The sequence below is a fragment of the Limanda limanda genome, chromosome 16 (assembly GCF_963576545.1).
Source record: "Limanda limanda chromosome 16, fLimLim1.1, whole genome shotgun sequence".
Taxonomy (NCBI): Eukaryota; Metazoa; Chordata; class Actinopteri; order Pleuronectiformes; family Pleuronectidae; genus Limanda; species Limanda limanda.
The window spans coordinates 22,104,770-22,117,247 of NC_083651.1; the positions used below are offsets into that span (position 1 = coordinate 22,104,770).

The 12,478-nt window shown below is 41.8% G+C and overlaps 1 protein-coding gene across 1 annotated transcript in view; it reads left to right on the forward strand.

Annotated features, from left to right (window-relative positions):
* Positions 1-12,478, forward strand: part of thsd7ba (thrombospondin, type I, domain containing 7Ba) — a 131,517-nt gene that overhangs the window by 112,134 nt on the left and 6,905 nt on the right. Inside the window, exons 17-21 of the mRNA XM_061088869.1 lie at positions 4,620-4,764; positions 5,074-5,189; positions 6,467-6,584; positions 8,108-8,253; positions 9,085-9,253. Coding sequence (XP_060944852.1) covers positions 4,620-4,764; positions 5,074-5,189; positions 6,467-6,584; positions 8,108-8,253; positions 9,085-9,253 — 694 coding nt within the window. The remainder of the gene's footprint in view (positions 1-4,619; positions 4,765-5,073; positions 5,190-6,466; positions 6,585-8,107; positions 8,254-9,084; positions 9,254-12,478) is intronic.

The following is a 12,478-nucleotide window of genomic DNA, read 5'->3' on the forward strand; positions in this document are numbered from 1 at the left end:
GTAATGTTTTAACTAGGGCTTTAGGAAAAGGGGGCAGGCAGACAGTCTGGCGAGTCGCATATGACCCGAAGGCCGGACGTTAACCGCTCATGGTTTAATCTGATTTGCTTCTACAACTATTGTCCTTCTCCCAACCTTTGCAACAAAAAAATTAAATAGATAACCAAACCTCAGTGAGCCCACCCACTGCATCATTCCTGACACATTCTCCATCTTCCACCCAGACAAGCATCTCGCCCTCCACACTGCTGACTTCTGATTGACGGACACGCTATTCTCTAAGACACTCGTGTGAGACAGAGAAGTACATATATGAATTCCGAACATGCTCAAAGGAAAAAAAGATTATCCTTGAATAGATCACGTTAGAAGAAACAGAGGTTTTTCAGGTAAGAAATGCTTGTCCACTGTAATTGCAGATAGTTGTTTAGCCCTGGGCCATTTCTGTGTTCAGCCAGAATGAGGATGTTGTGCAAGTGTGTGTAGGTGATAAGATCAGAGGAGTTGTGTTGTGCAAAGGTGGCATAGTGATGAAGTGTAGCATCCTGGGTAATAACGCTGTGATGTTTCCCTACTCTCTGCACATACTAGAGATGTTACCATACCGATACCATGAAATTTCCACAAATATACTAACACACAGCATTGAACAAGTGATTCTGCTCCTCTGCTCCTCTGCAACCACCCACACACAGAACCATTCCCCACAATAACCCACTGAACTCACATTCATATTTCCTGGATACACAGTCATTAAGATCATTGAATTTTTTTGAAGGAGATCAACTGTCCCACCCCAACACAAAAGTCTCAGAGAGCGTATTCCTCCGCCAAGGCGACTGCCCTATCTCGCCACATCAAAGCAGTGTTTCCCATAAATTATTGAGACCTTGGCACCCCGCCATATTCTAATATGTCCTGCTACAGTTTCATAATGACCCATATAAGAGATTCCTTACTTGGCGTTTTACTCCGTTGCTGCATTGTGTAGCTTTGTGCTGCACTAGCTGCTGCATCCTTTCTCCAACTATTATCCATAAAGTTTTTACCCTCCATGCAGAGAGTCAGAATCTGTAGTTTCAGCTGCAGTTGTGCGTGAACCCACAAGTGGCATGCAATGAAGTTGAAGTGGTCTCTTGCTATTGAGGGATTTGTCCAGTAGTAACTCAAACTAGATCAGCTTGTGGCAGATTTTAGTTGTTTGTGTTTATGATGAGAATTAACATTTCCGAGACAGAGGCCAAGGCTCCCTCTGCATGGGCTGAATTTAATTGCTCCCTCTGAGTTGCTCTTTTTACCGGAGAAGATTTGTAATTTTGTGTGTGCTGTATTCATAAAGCAAAGAAAATTGGGGAAAATTGGGTCCACCAATCCATTCAGTTTGTCCAAAGAGCTTCTCTGCAATTTGTTCGTTGTTTGGTGGCATTATTGTTTAAACCTTGTTTGTATTCTGCTGTTTTTATGCCAATCTGCAGTTTTGGTTTAAGAGAAAGAACAACCCTGGCAAATATTCTGCAAAGTGTGTGTGTGTGTGTGTGTGTTTGTGTGTGTGTGTGTGTGTGTGTGTGTGTGTGTGTGTGTGTGTGTGTGTGAGTGTGTGTGTGTGTGTGACTCACAACATTCACTGATTTCTTCTAAACTCAGTGGGTTTCATTGTTATAGCGATTGTATCACAACTGAGCCTGCTGATTCCACATTGGAATACGAATGTGTGAGTGTGTGTAGCTGAAACATTGAACATTAGAGGTGCAATGAGCTACAGCACATACACAGCGTATGAATCCAGCTTGATTTCGAGGAGGCAGAGTTGAGTCTCACACAGAGGTCCCTTGTTAGGAGGTGACAGTGATTGAGGTTCACGTCCTGATGTATCAGTGGCACAGGGACAAATGCAGCTCAATACAAACACCTTCATCATTATAATCCTTCTTTTTTTTTGCCCCTGAGAGACTGAGCTGACACTTCTTCCATATTCACACACATCCCTCGCTCCTCTCTTCATGATTCCCATTCCCCTGCAGTGTTATCGGAGCAATATGCAGTTTCTCATCACGCCGTCTCTGTCCCCTGGTAGGTATTTGGTGTGTTGCACTCTTACAGATCTAATCATTTCTTCCTTAATTATTGTCACGCTCAATTTTATCCGCCTTCAACTGTGCCATGTAAAAGTCGATGGTACAGTAAATTCTGTTTTTTCCATATTACGTGCCTACTTAATACCCTGAGCACCAGTATATAGACGTGTGTGTGTGTGTGTTTGTTACTTTTGAAGCTCACAGTTTTCAAGATGTCTCTATAGGGACATAGGGAGACAATCTAAAGCTTACGTGGATCAGAAAGTTGTTCCCTCCATCATGTGATGTCAAATGATTAATGATTATCAGACACGTAGGACCATCATTTTGAAATGGCATTATTACAATATAAGAAAAATAGCCTTTTCTGGTATTGCATAACCCTTCTGATACTTTTCATTATTTAGTCATTCATATGAAAATACATGGTATAGCCCCTGTTTTAAAACAAGTGTCCTAGTTCTTTCCAAGGCTTCAGATTGGAGAATACAAAAGGATGTTTACATGGATTCTTTGTCCTTCTTGAGCCTGTAAATACCAAAGTGTTAATACATCGCTCTGAGAAGAAGAATCACACAAGAAGAATCAGTTCATAATGTGATCTGGAGTTTCTGTCTAGAATTCAAGGAATTTGTTCGATTTTTTTAATGTATTTCTCCTTGAGTCACCGTCCCTCACACTGGGTTGAGAGTTACCTTGACAACTGAGGCTCATCAAGTAAATCAGTTTTATTCACCACAGCGATCACCAATTAAAAATTCAGCCAATCTTTTATCAAACATCTGTGCAGAAGTTCTTTCTTCATCGGAGTTGGATACATAATGAGTATTAATAAGGTATTTTTAATACAGCCAAAGATTTTCAGTCGCTGAATCTTTTAATACCCAATACACTTGGCATCGGTCTTTTGACAAATTACAAGATGTAATTAAAGAGGTTTCAAGGGGATCGTAAGAGTCATATAGTTGAAGGTCACAGTGCTTTAATATCATTGCAATATCTTTTTAGAAAAGAAAAGGAGTGTGAAAGAGAAGCAGTTTTTATTCCACGTTATATTAGGTCGTTTTTGCGTTATATCAGCACGTGGTTAAGCAAATGGAGCGAATGCATTAAGGATGAGTTCATATGAGCTTCTACTTGTTCAACAGCTAAAAACTTGTTCAACAGCTAAAAACAAAAGTATCAGACGCAAGTTTCAAATGGGTTTTAATTAATCAAGGATCGTTTTTTGTAACACAATAAACCAATCACAGTGGTATAGATCATTCACTTTAAGACCCAGGTGACTTTATACCTTGGCGGAATGCTGTTTTAATGGTATCGAGAGAGAGAGCACTTCCCTGCCGAGAAAAATAGACCAACTCTGTGTGTAACAGGTAGAGTGTACTTGCTATACACATCTATACACGTTGGCAGTAGACGAGAAAATAACTACTCTGTCCGTCTGTGCCAGGTGTAAGAGGGAGGTTACTAGGTTCTGTGCACTATGTGGTTTGATATCACCCCTGTGAAGAGAAAAATATCTCACCTTTAAGTGCAGATGTGTGAGAAATAAGCATTTATTTCTATATTATATCAGTTATTTATAATCCCTCCAGTTCAATGTAAAAACTGACAATAAATATACTGCCTGTTTTGACAGTTGTCGACTACACACTGACCTTTATACATCTACTATTTCAATATATATATATTCCTCTGAATCATAATGAGAGTTATTGTGATGTTTACAAAACCTCATGAAATTTACTCTGTCTTCATTTTAATTGAATACTGCTACTATAGTGAATGCTTAAAATCTGTTTGTCAGGGACCAGTAATTAAATCTGAAAAACAAAGAGTGGAGCTGCTTCGTTCTAGAATAAGCTGCTGCACTTTCCTGCACTTGCTCATTTGTTGCTGCACTCTCATGTTTAACTGTGAAATACACCGACTCATTGCCTCCTAATTTCTCTCCAACATTATCCTGAATATCAGCTTTTTCCCCAACTGACTCCCTCCCTCCCTACCTCCCTCCCACCATCCCTCTTTGCTCATTCACATAGCACTGATTTACTTTCATTGCTTTAGAAGGTGCTCACCTGGAGTTTGTCCTTCAGCTACAAACAGCTTCTCTTTGTACAGGATGAGAGAGAGAGAGTGGATTTCATGAGGAGAGGTGTCGGAGTAATGCTGTGCGACTGTAGGTTATTGTTCAGACACTGAATGGATCTATTGAACAGCATTGCTCTGAAAGGTGGTTTGTTTTCTGTGGCTTTGAAAGCAATAATCTGTTCAATTTTCTAATGGAAAAAGAGAATCGCTGTGTTTTATATATCAATCTTTATTTCAGGGTCTGAATCTGACTTAAACGATAATAGATAAAGATCTAATAATACTGATAAAAGACTGTTAAATCAAACAATGGCAGAAATATATTAGTCGGTAATTCATGAGTGTGACTTTGTGAAGCATATGTTATTCTGCCTGCTGCCGGACTCCTTGTCCCTGCATCTCCCTCAATCCTTAAACCAAACCTGTTTTTGTTGTGTCATCGTCTTACAGCAGTGTGACGAAGGGACGGCGAGGAACAGGAGCAGACGGGTCCTCCGCCCCCCCTCCTCCGAAAGCTCCGCCTGTCCAGAGCTGCTCCAGTCCGAGCCCTGCGTCCTCAACAGTACCTGCTTCACCTTCCAGCACCAAGTGTCAGGTAGGACGATCTGCACGGCCGCCCTGAACCGCAGGAGGCTCAGAGACTTGTTGTTTGCATCCAGTGGGAGTGTGGTTCCCTCTATATGTGAGCGAGTGTGAGACCTGTCTGATCAGGTTGGTCTGCTCCCTGCAAGCCCAGAGAGATTCCCAGAATAAATATGTGTGAGTTTATATGTTCAGGGGAAGTGAGGTCAGTGTACACAATGAGCAGACTGGATTTATTTGTCTTGAGGTGGATGACAACCTGGTGACGGTCAGACTAATGTACACATATGTTCCCCTGTGTGTGTGTGTGTATGAACTACAGAATGGAGTACATGCCAGCTGAGTGAAAACGCCATATGTGGCCAGGGGTCACGGCTGCGTATCCTGGACTGTGTTCGCAGCGATGGGAAGATCGTAGAGCTGCAGAAGTGCGAGCAGGTACGGTGGAATTGTACAGGGGACTATTAGGGCCACTTAAGAATTTACTCTCAATATAACATGAATAAAGTCATAATATTATGAGAATAAAGTTGTAATTTTAGGCTACGTGTCATCTTACAGGGATAATATCTGAAGATCAGCCTGCAATTTGCATTAAAATGAGGGATTTGAAGCATCTTGTGAAGTTATACTTCGGTGGAGGTTTCAACAATAACAAAATACTTTTGGCTCTTTAGCATCACATTATGATAAATACTAGGACTTTGCAAATTCTTTCATTCTAAAGAAAGAACCTCACAGACTTGGAGGAATTTTCCTCTTTTGTGCAGGAGGAAGTGTTTGGAAAGGGTTGACTGTAAGTTTAGTGGAAAGAGTTTTTGTAGTTTTTCATGAAACAATGAGATTAGTCAGAAGGATCAGGATGGAGTAGAACTCCAGCGAACACTGATTTCCTGTGCTGCTTATTTCCTAAAGATTGTTTTTTCTTTATCTTCATGATACTATAGCTTTTATCTCATCAAATTACACCTTTATTCTTGTAATATATCTCTATCTATATTCTCGAAAACTCTTCAATCCAGTCCTGATAACCTTTAATACAACTATGACTGACATCTTAAACAACAACACAACAATTACATGGACTGGACTGGAGTTTATTCTTTTGATATTCCTACTGAGAAATGATCTACAACCAAAGTAAAGAGTGTTTATAAATGTGGGTGTGTAAATACATGTACATCAAAATGTCCAGTAGATTCTCTCCCCTTGCAGCTGCAACATGGCGCCAGTGGCTACAATGAAATCTTATGGGGCAACTGCGCCGTTCCACAAAATATCCACAAAAAGTTCTGAACTAATAAAAGTCTCAAATTTGTTATTGTGGGTCTTTAATACGAGTCTGGCAGCATTGTGCACGTGTCTCACTTTCAATCTGGTGTCACTTTAACTTCCTCTAACTTTCCAGAAGCATATCAGAGGGAGTGAGACAAACTTTATTTGGATAAAGATAAAGATTCTGTCAGCTCTGTGTCACGCATAGTGTGACTCTCTCTAATGAAAAATATGAAAAATATGCTCAATTATAGCTCCCTGCCATTTGAAGGCAATGTTGATGCTAAAATTGCTTAATTACCTCCTCGTCTCCTCTGTCCTGACTTGAACCGCTGCGTATTTGAAGTATGGAAATGTGGGCGCTCTCTCTCTCTCTCTCTCTCTCTTGTTGCTGGAAATAATTAGCTTGAACCTCCTCACAGCTCTGCTCTTGTTTCCAGCTCGGCCTGACCAACAAGTGGAGGCTGTCGGAGCGCTGTGTGGTTGGCTGTCCTGTCAGCTGCATGCTCTCCGATTGGTCGCCGTGGGCGGAATGCTCGCACACCTGCGGCAGCAAAGGTAAGTTTCACGAGCAAACACGCTTTCAACCAAAGGGGGAAACACAATCCTGACAGACACACACACACACACACACACACACACACACACATGGTCGACCACACGTGCGGCTCCTCATTATTCCGCCAGCTCAGGCTTTCACCGGGTTGTTGAATTGTACATGAATACATTTAAATGCATTAAAATATTTAGGGGCATGTGTAATCTAACGCCTGATTATTCAGTGAAACAGTGAGCTGCAGATTCTCTTTTCTCGTATAACGTGTCTTCTTACTTTATTAGCATTCTATATGAAGCTGCTTTTATTTTAATTAACGGGAGATTGTGCATTGTGAGGTCACAAAATGGTAACTTCACTTCAGCTAAATTTCACGCAGCTCACCTTTGCCGACGCCGTAAATGATTCAGTGATCCTAAATAAAATATATACTCTTCCTCTGCGTGATTTCCCCAAATGCAATTAGTAATCGGCAACCTGTGGCGTGCCCTGGCTTCACTTTGAAACGTCCGGACGTAACCCTCATGCAATATACAGAAAGTTAATGAAGTTAACCTGATTGCATACACTGTTTCTCCAGCCTCCCAAAGCCAAACTCCCAGAGGGGGGTGGGTTGTTATTCTGTTAATTAGAGAGACTCAACAGTGCCGTCTTAAGTTCATCAATTTTAAAACGTCGTGGGCTGTCTGTTTTCCTTACAGTTAACCCCTCATTCCAGGAAGCTCCCACTTAGACTAGGCTTCTCACGTGGGGATATCAACTCGACCCGATGAGGGATTTGCGTCACATCTGTATCACACGATGCAAGGATCTTGTTTTGTCAGAAGGCCACAGGGGGGGCTCTAATGTTTTGAATGTTGAGATGGCAGAGCTGGACGTCCTCTCGCTGTGTCTGTCTGGGGCCTGCCGAGTTCACTATCTCCCCTGGCGCAACACACACACACAGACACACACACTCGCAAAACTTCTGTCTTCAACACTCTTCTCTGAACCTCACAGAATCCCGACACAGCCCCCAAATGCCATCAGGCCACTTCCTCTGTTTCTTTTACTGTTGCCATTTACCGAACACCTCCTGTCACACATTATTAATGGCTCACTTGAACAAAGCACTTGTGAAGGAAACTGTTAGATCCGAGCACAAAGTGGCATTGTGACACAGACGTAATGTGCTGCTGCACTAATTCCTCTCTGTCAGGAGGGAAATACCGTTTTTTCACGGGCTAAAGTGGCCTCTTTTCCCTTGTAAATAAATGATTGCCGTTCATTGCAAACACGCTCTTTTATTCACAGTTATTTTCAGAGGGATCTTATATTCTTTTCGCGGTCATGCATCGATGTAGCAGTTCAGTGGATGGATCCTAGAGTGTTCTGGGGCCTTTATTTGCAGTTTTCTCCTGTTGACGTTTCAAAATGTCACTGTTATATTTGAGTTTCTCACCTGTGGAGGTTTAGAGAGAATGCAGCTTGCACTCGAGTCTCCTCTGGTATATTGTTCAGGTTCCTTGTTCTTGATTTTCTGCAGCTCTGACGGTGCGCACGAGGAGAATCCTGCAGGAGGCGCACGAGGAGGGGCGTCCCTGTCCCACTCAGCTCACCCAGACCAAGCCATGTCCCATCAAGCCTTGCTATATATGGCTGCTGAGTGACTGGTCCCAATGCGCTGTAGAGGTACGACTTTCTACCCTCAAGTATGCACCAAAAATGCACACTGTCTTCTTTGCTCTCAGCACTTTTGTTTAATTGTTTTCCATTATTCATTTTCTTCACATCACGCTTTTAAATGTGTGCAGCTTATAAAGACATTGCACTGCCACTTTTCTTAAAGGAGCCCTGTGGAGAGTCTGACCAGCAGCTCCAAATAGCTCCATTGATGATGATATCCTGTGGTGCCTTCTCGCAACAAACAAAAGCTCTTGCGTGAATCCATGAGGTCTAATAACCGTGTCAAGTGCAGTTTGTGCCTTTTAAAACAAATGGCAGAATTATATCTGTGCTGCATACTGTGTCGTAGAGTTGAGGGGGGGCTGCAGCACTGTAAGGTGAAACAGTTCTCTAGGGACAATTAGAGAAACTTTCATTTAAGTTTCAAGGGTAAAAATATTAAGAGTAGCCTAGTAACAGGCCTAATATTACCCCTTTTTATGTTCTTTTTTACAATATTTAATTTCAGATCACTCAGTGTATTTTAAGTGGAGCCTATTTGATGCACAAACGTGACAAAGATGTTATTATAGGTGAACTGAAAGGATTGTGGATCTTTTTTGGATAATAGTGTGTCAAAAATCCAAGTTTACAGATTGTTTTCTTAACCTGATATAAATGATCTTCACAGGGAACCTCTGAAAAGCGAACTTAGCTGAGAAGTTAGGCTACAATGTGGGTTCAGTCATTCCCATCTGTGTTGTTTATTAAATGTCCTCTTTCCTCTGGAACTTATTGTCGTGAATCTTAACAAGGTCGTGTGTGTGTGTGTGTGTGTTTGTGTGTGTGTGTTTGCAGGGTGCAGAGTGTGGTGAGGGGCTGCGGAGGAGGAACCTGTCCTGCGTGGTCCACTGGGGCGACTGGCCCGAGTCTCCTCCTCAGCCGGTGGACGCCGAGCTCTGCGGAGACAAAGTGAGGCGGCGGATCCAGCAGCAGATGGAGCAGCCCTGCTTTGTTCCCTGTCCAGGTAAAACTGCTCTCAAATATCTCCTCCACTGTATCGACAGCCAGAGCGAGTATCAAAGGGTTATTATTGATTCCATTGCATGAAAGACTACATCAATTATGCATTACTGTAGTAATTTTGGATTCATACTACCAGCAGATATTTGGCCTGCAGCTTGACTCAACAATCGACATATCATACTTCCTGCAAAATCAATCAAAGTCATTGATTAACTAATGAGCCTTTTATCCGGTGTTATACGTCCAGTAATGACCAGGAAAAGAAAAGACTCAACATCCACAGAAGGTTTTTATTCTTCATCCTTTACCTAAAATTCTCCTCAGCAGCTTAAAACAAAGACAGATTTCACAGGCGATCATTTGCCAACAACATTGATTTTTATTTTTTTTCACTACATTACGCAACAACACAGGAAGAAAACAAATCATGAAAAATCATCCCAACTGGAACAATTAACTGATCACACTGCTGTAGGGAATCAATCTGCCTATCACAGACACTCTGTTAACAGCTACTGGGGAGGAACTCTTTATGGGGAAACACAGCGAGTAAATGTTTAAAAAGAGACAGATGATGAATATATTGTCGCTTGCGTTTGTCCTACTTCTCGCTTTTTGCATCAAAGTGATGATCTAATTTTGATCGGTGATTTTAGAAGATGACGGCAACACATGGCGGTGAGAAGAGCTACAGCTGGTATCCAACAGTATGAGTGAAGCAGTGTAAAGACACGGAAAATCCCTCTGTTATAGTTTAACACAACTTTATTTCAGACTACACTCGAACAAACCACACTTACACAAAGCTCACAGATGCAAATTTAAAGGGAAAATGAATCTATTATATTAAAAAACATGGATGTAACAAATACTTTGTACATTTTCAGGTCATTTTGACTTTTACTCCACGACGTATTTCAGCAAATATCTGTACTTTCTGCTCTACTACATCTTTACAATGCATTACGTTACACAATCACAATTGTTTTGAAAGTTCTGATGAGGGGAGATCCATACTTTTATTAATATGAGTCTCTAATATTCTTGCATTAACCTTAATATTCAGTAGACACAGTTACAGTAGACGTCGCATTAGGGAATAGGCTTCACTGGGCAAGTACTTTTATATTTAAAGCAAGTACTTACTAACTTTAACTCAAGTAGAAATGTTATTGCAGTTCTTTTACTTATTTAAATTTTGGTCCAGTTATTTGTTCCGTAAGTAAAATGTTTCCCTTGTTCTTCCTCCATCATTGGCAGCCAGATATGAATTCGTGTTTTTTTTTAAATGGTTTATTTATTTAAAAAACAATCACACAAACACATCCTGTCCTCTGCAGATTGAAATATGTGTTGTGAGATGTGATTTTGCAACAAATGCATGACAAATTGTATCTGAATGTGAAAAAGCACTGAAGAATACTGAAACATGATATTGAATAAATATGTGGAGGGACCTATATTACAAATAAAACTTGAGTGCAAGTTGAAGCAGCTTCCTGTTCCTAAATATACACGATGCACATGCTGATGTACTGTACAGCTGCACTCGTGGCTGGAGAAATGAAATGCGTCAGGAGCCAGTTCAGATCCACTTGTTTTTCTTGCAATTTTCGAACAGTGTTTCTGAATCCAGTGGAGCCAGTTTGTAGAACACATCAAACCACACGCAGTCTGTTTTCTGAGATGGGATAATGATCAAAGAGCACCAGTGTTGGCAGAGCGCTGCCTGTAGCTGTAATTCGGCTGAAAAGAAAAAATAGAGGTAGAAAAAATAAATAAATATTGGTTTGGCCTGGCAGTGGCTGTGAGCGCTGAGCTGTATCTCAGCAATGGAGACGGCTGGATCGTGAAAAGTCGGAAAAGATTTACACTTAACAAGTTTCTGGTGTTTTCCTCTTATAAGGAAGTAGACAAGGAAGAAATCGGTGCCAAATTCAAAGCTCTTCCTCGTTTTTGCACATTTTAAATCCTAGGGAAATTTTGGAATCAAGAAAGCTCAAACATTAATTGATCTCTTTGGTTCGAGAATAATCAGCATATGTGTTTTTTTTACTTTGTGTCTGTGCACAGGGAAATCGTTAATCATCATACAGTCACCATAGCAACACAATCCCAGCAGATCAAAGATGACTGACATCCCAATGATGCCAACCAGTGTTTTTCTTTTCATCCCTTTTTTTAGGCCACAGTGTGAATATAGAGTTTGCTGCCAGTGCGGCAGCGGCAGCGGCTGACCAGCTGACGGCTCTGACCTGCTTGTCACTGTCACACGCTCCACCTTGAAAATCCATAATGAGGCCTTGTTGTGGATGTAGAATATATATGTGGGATTTACTACGTGGTAACAAAGAAGGCTCCTCAGATCTCCTCTTCTCTTTGGCTGTTGTTAGCGTTCGACGTGCAGAGACCCCCCCCCCCTCTGCTCATCTCTCGCTCTCCTCTCTGATCCTCGCCTTGATTCATCACTCACTTTGCTGCGAGCCTTGGCTCAGGATCAGGACTGTTTGATGGCCAGAGCAGATGTGTACCAGTGTGTGTGTTTGTGTTGTGTTGTGCGCTCCAGCGTCTGTTGGTGGTTGTAGCGGGGGGGCCTAGGGGATGGGTTGTCAACATGCATGTGCCGTTGTGTGTGTGTGTGTGTGTGTGTGTGTGTGTGTGTGTGTGTGTGTGTGTGTGGTTGCGGTACACTGCAGCTTTGGCCACAGCGTGTCTCCACAGCGTGAGCGAAGCGGACAAAGTGGATCCGTGTGAAGATGAAACCTAATGAGATGCTTGTGGCCACAGACGGCTGCTAATTGACGTTCAGGGCAGAGAATCAGAGAGGGCTGTTCTGGCTGAGGAGCCGTGGCAGCAGGTGATATTATCACTACAAGATGACCCTGTCAGAGATTATATATAATGGATATTAATGTCTGACCTTCATGGAAGCAAGTGTTTACGTGTTGTTTGTAGACTGACTGAGCAGATTGAAGCAGCATTTATCTGCTATAAACACAAATCCCCACACCAAATGAATTTTCCTTCCTCCCCTGAGACACGTTTCAGTATTGTGCGTTGATTTTTTTACAGTTGGGCTCTGTATCCCAGCTTGTATTGTATAATTTATAACTCTGGTTGGCCTATTACTTCTGAATGCCCACTGGGCTGTCTGAGTAATTTGTTTTTGCATTCGGTACATTATCAGCCGCAGACGTGTGCTGGAGTTGTTTTCGATCTCTTTTAA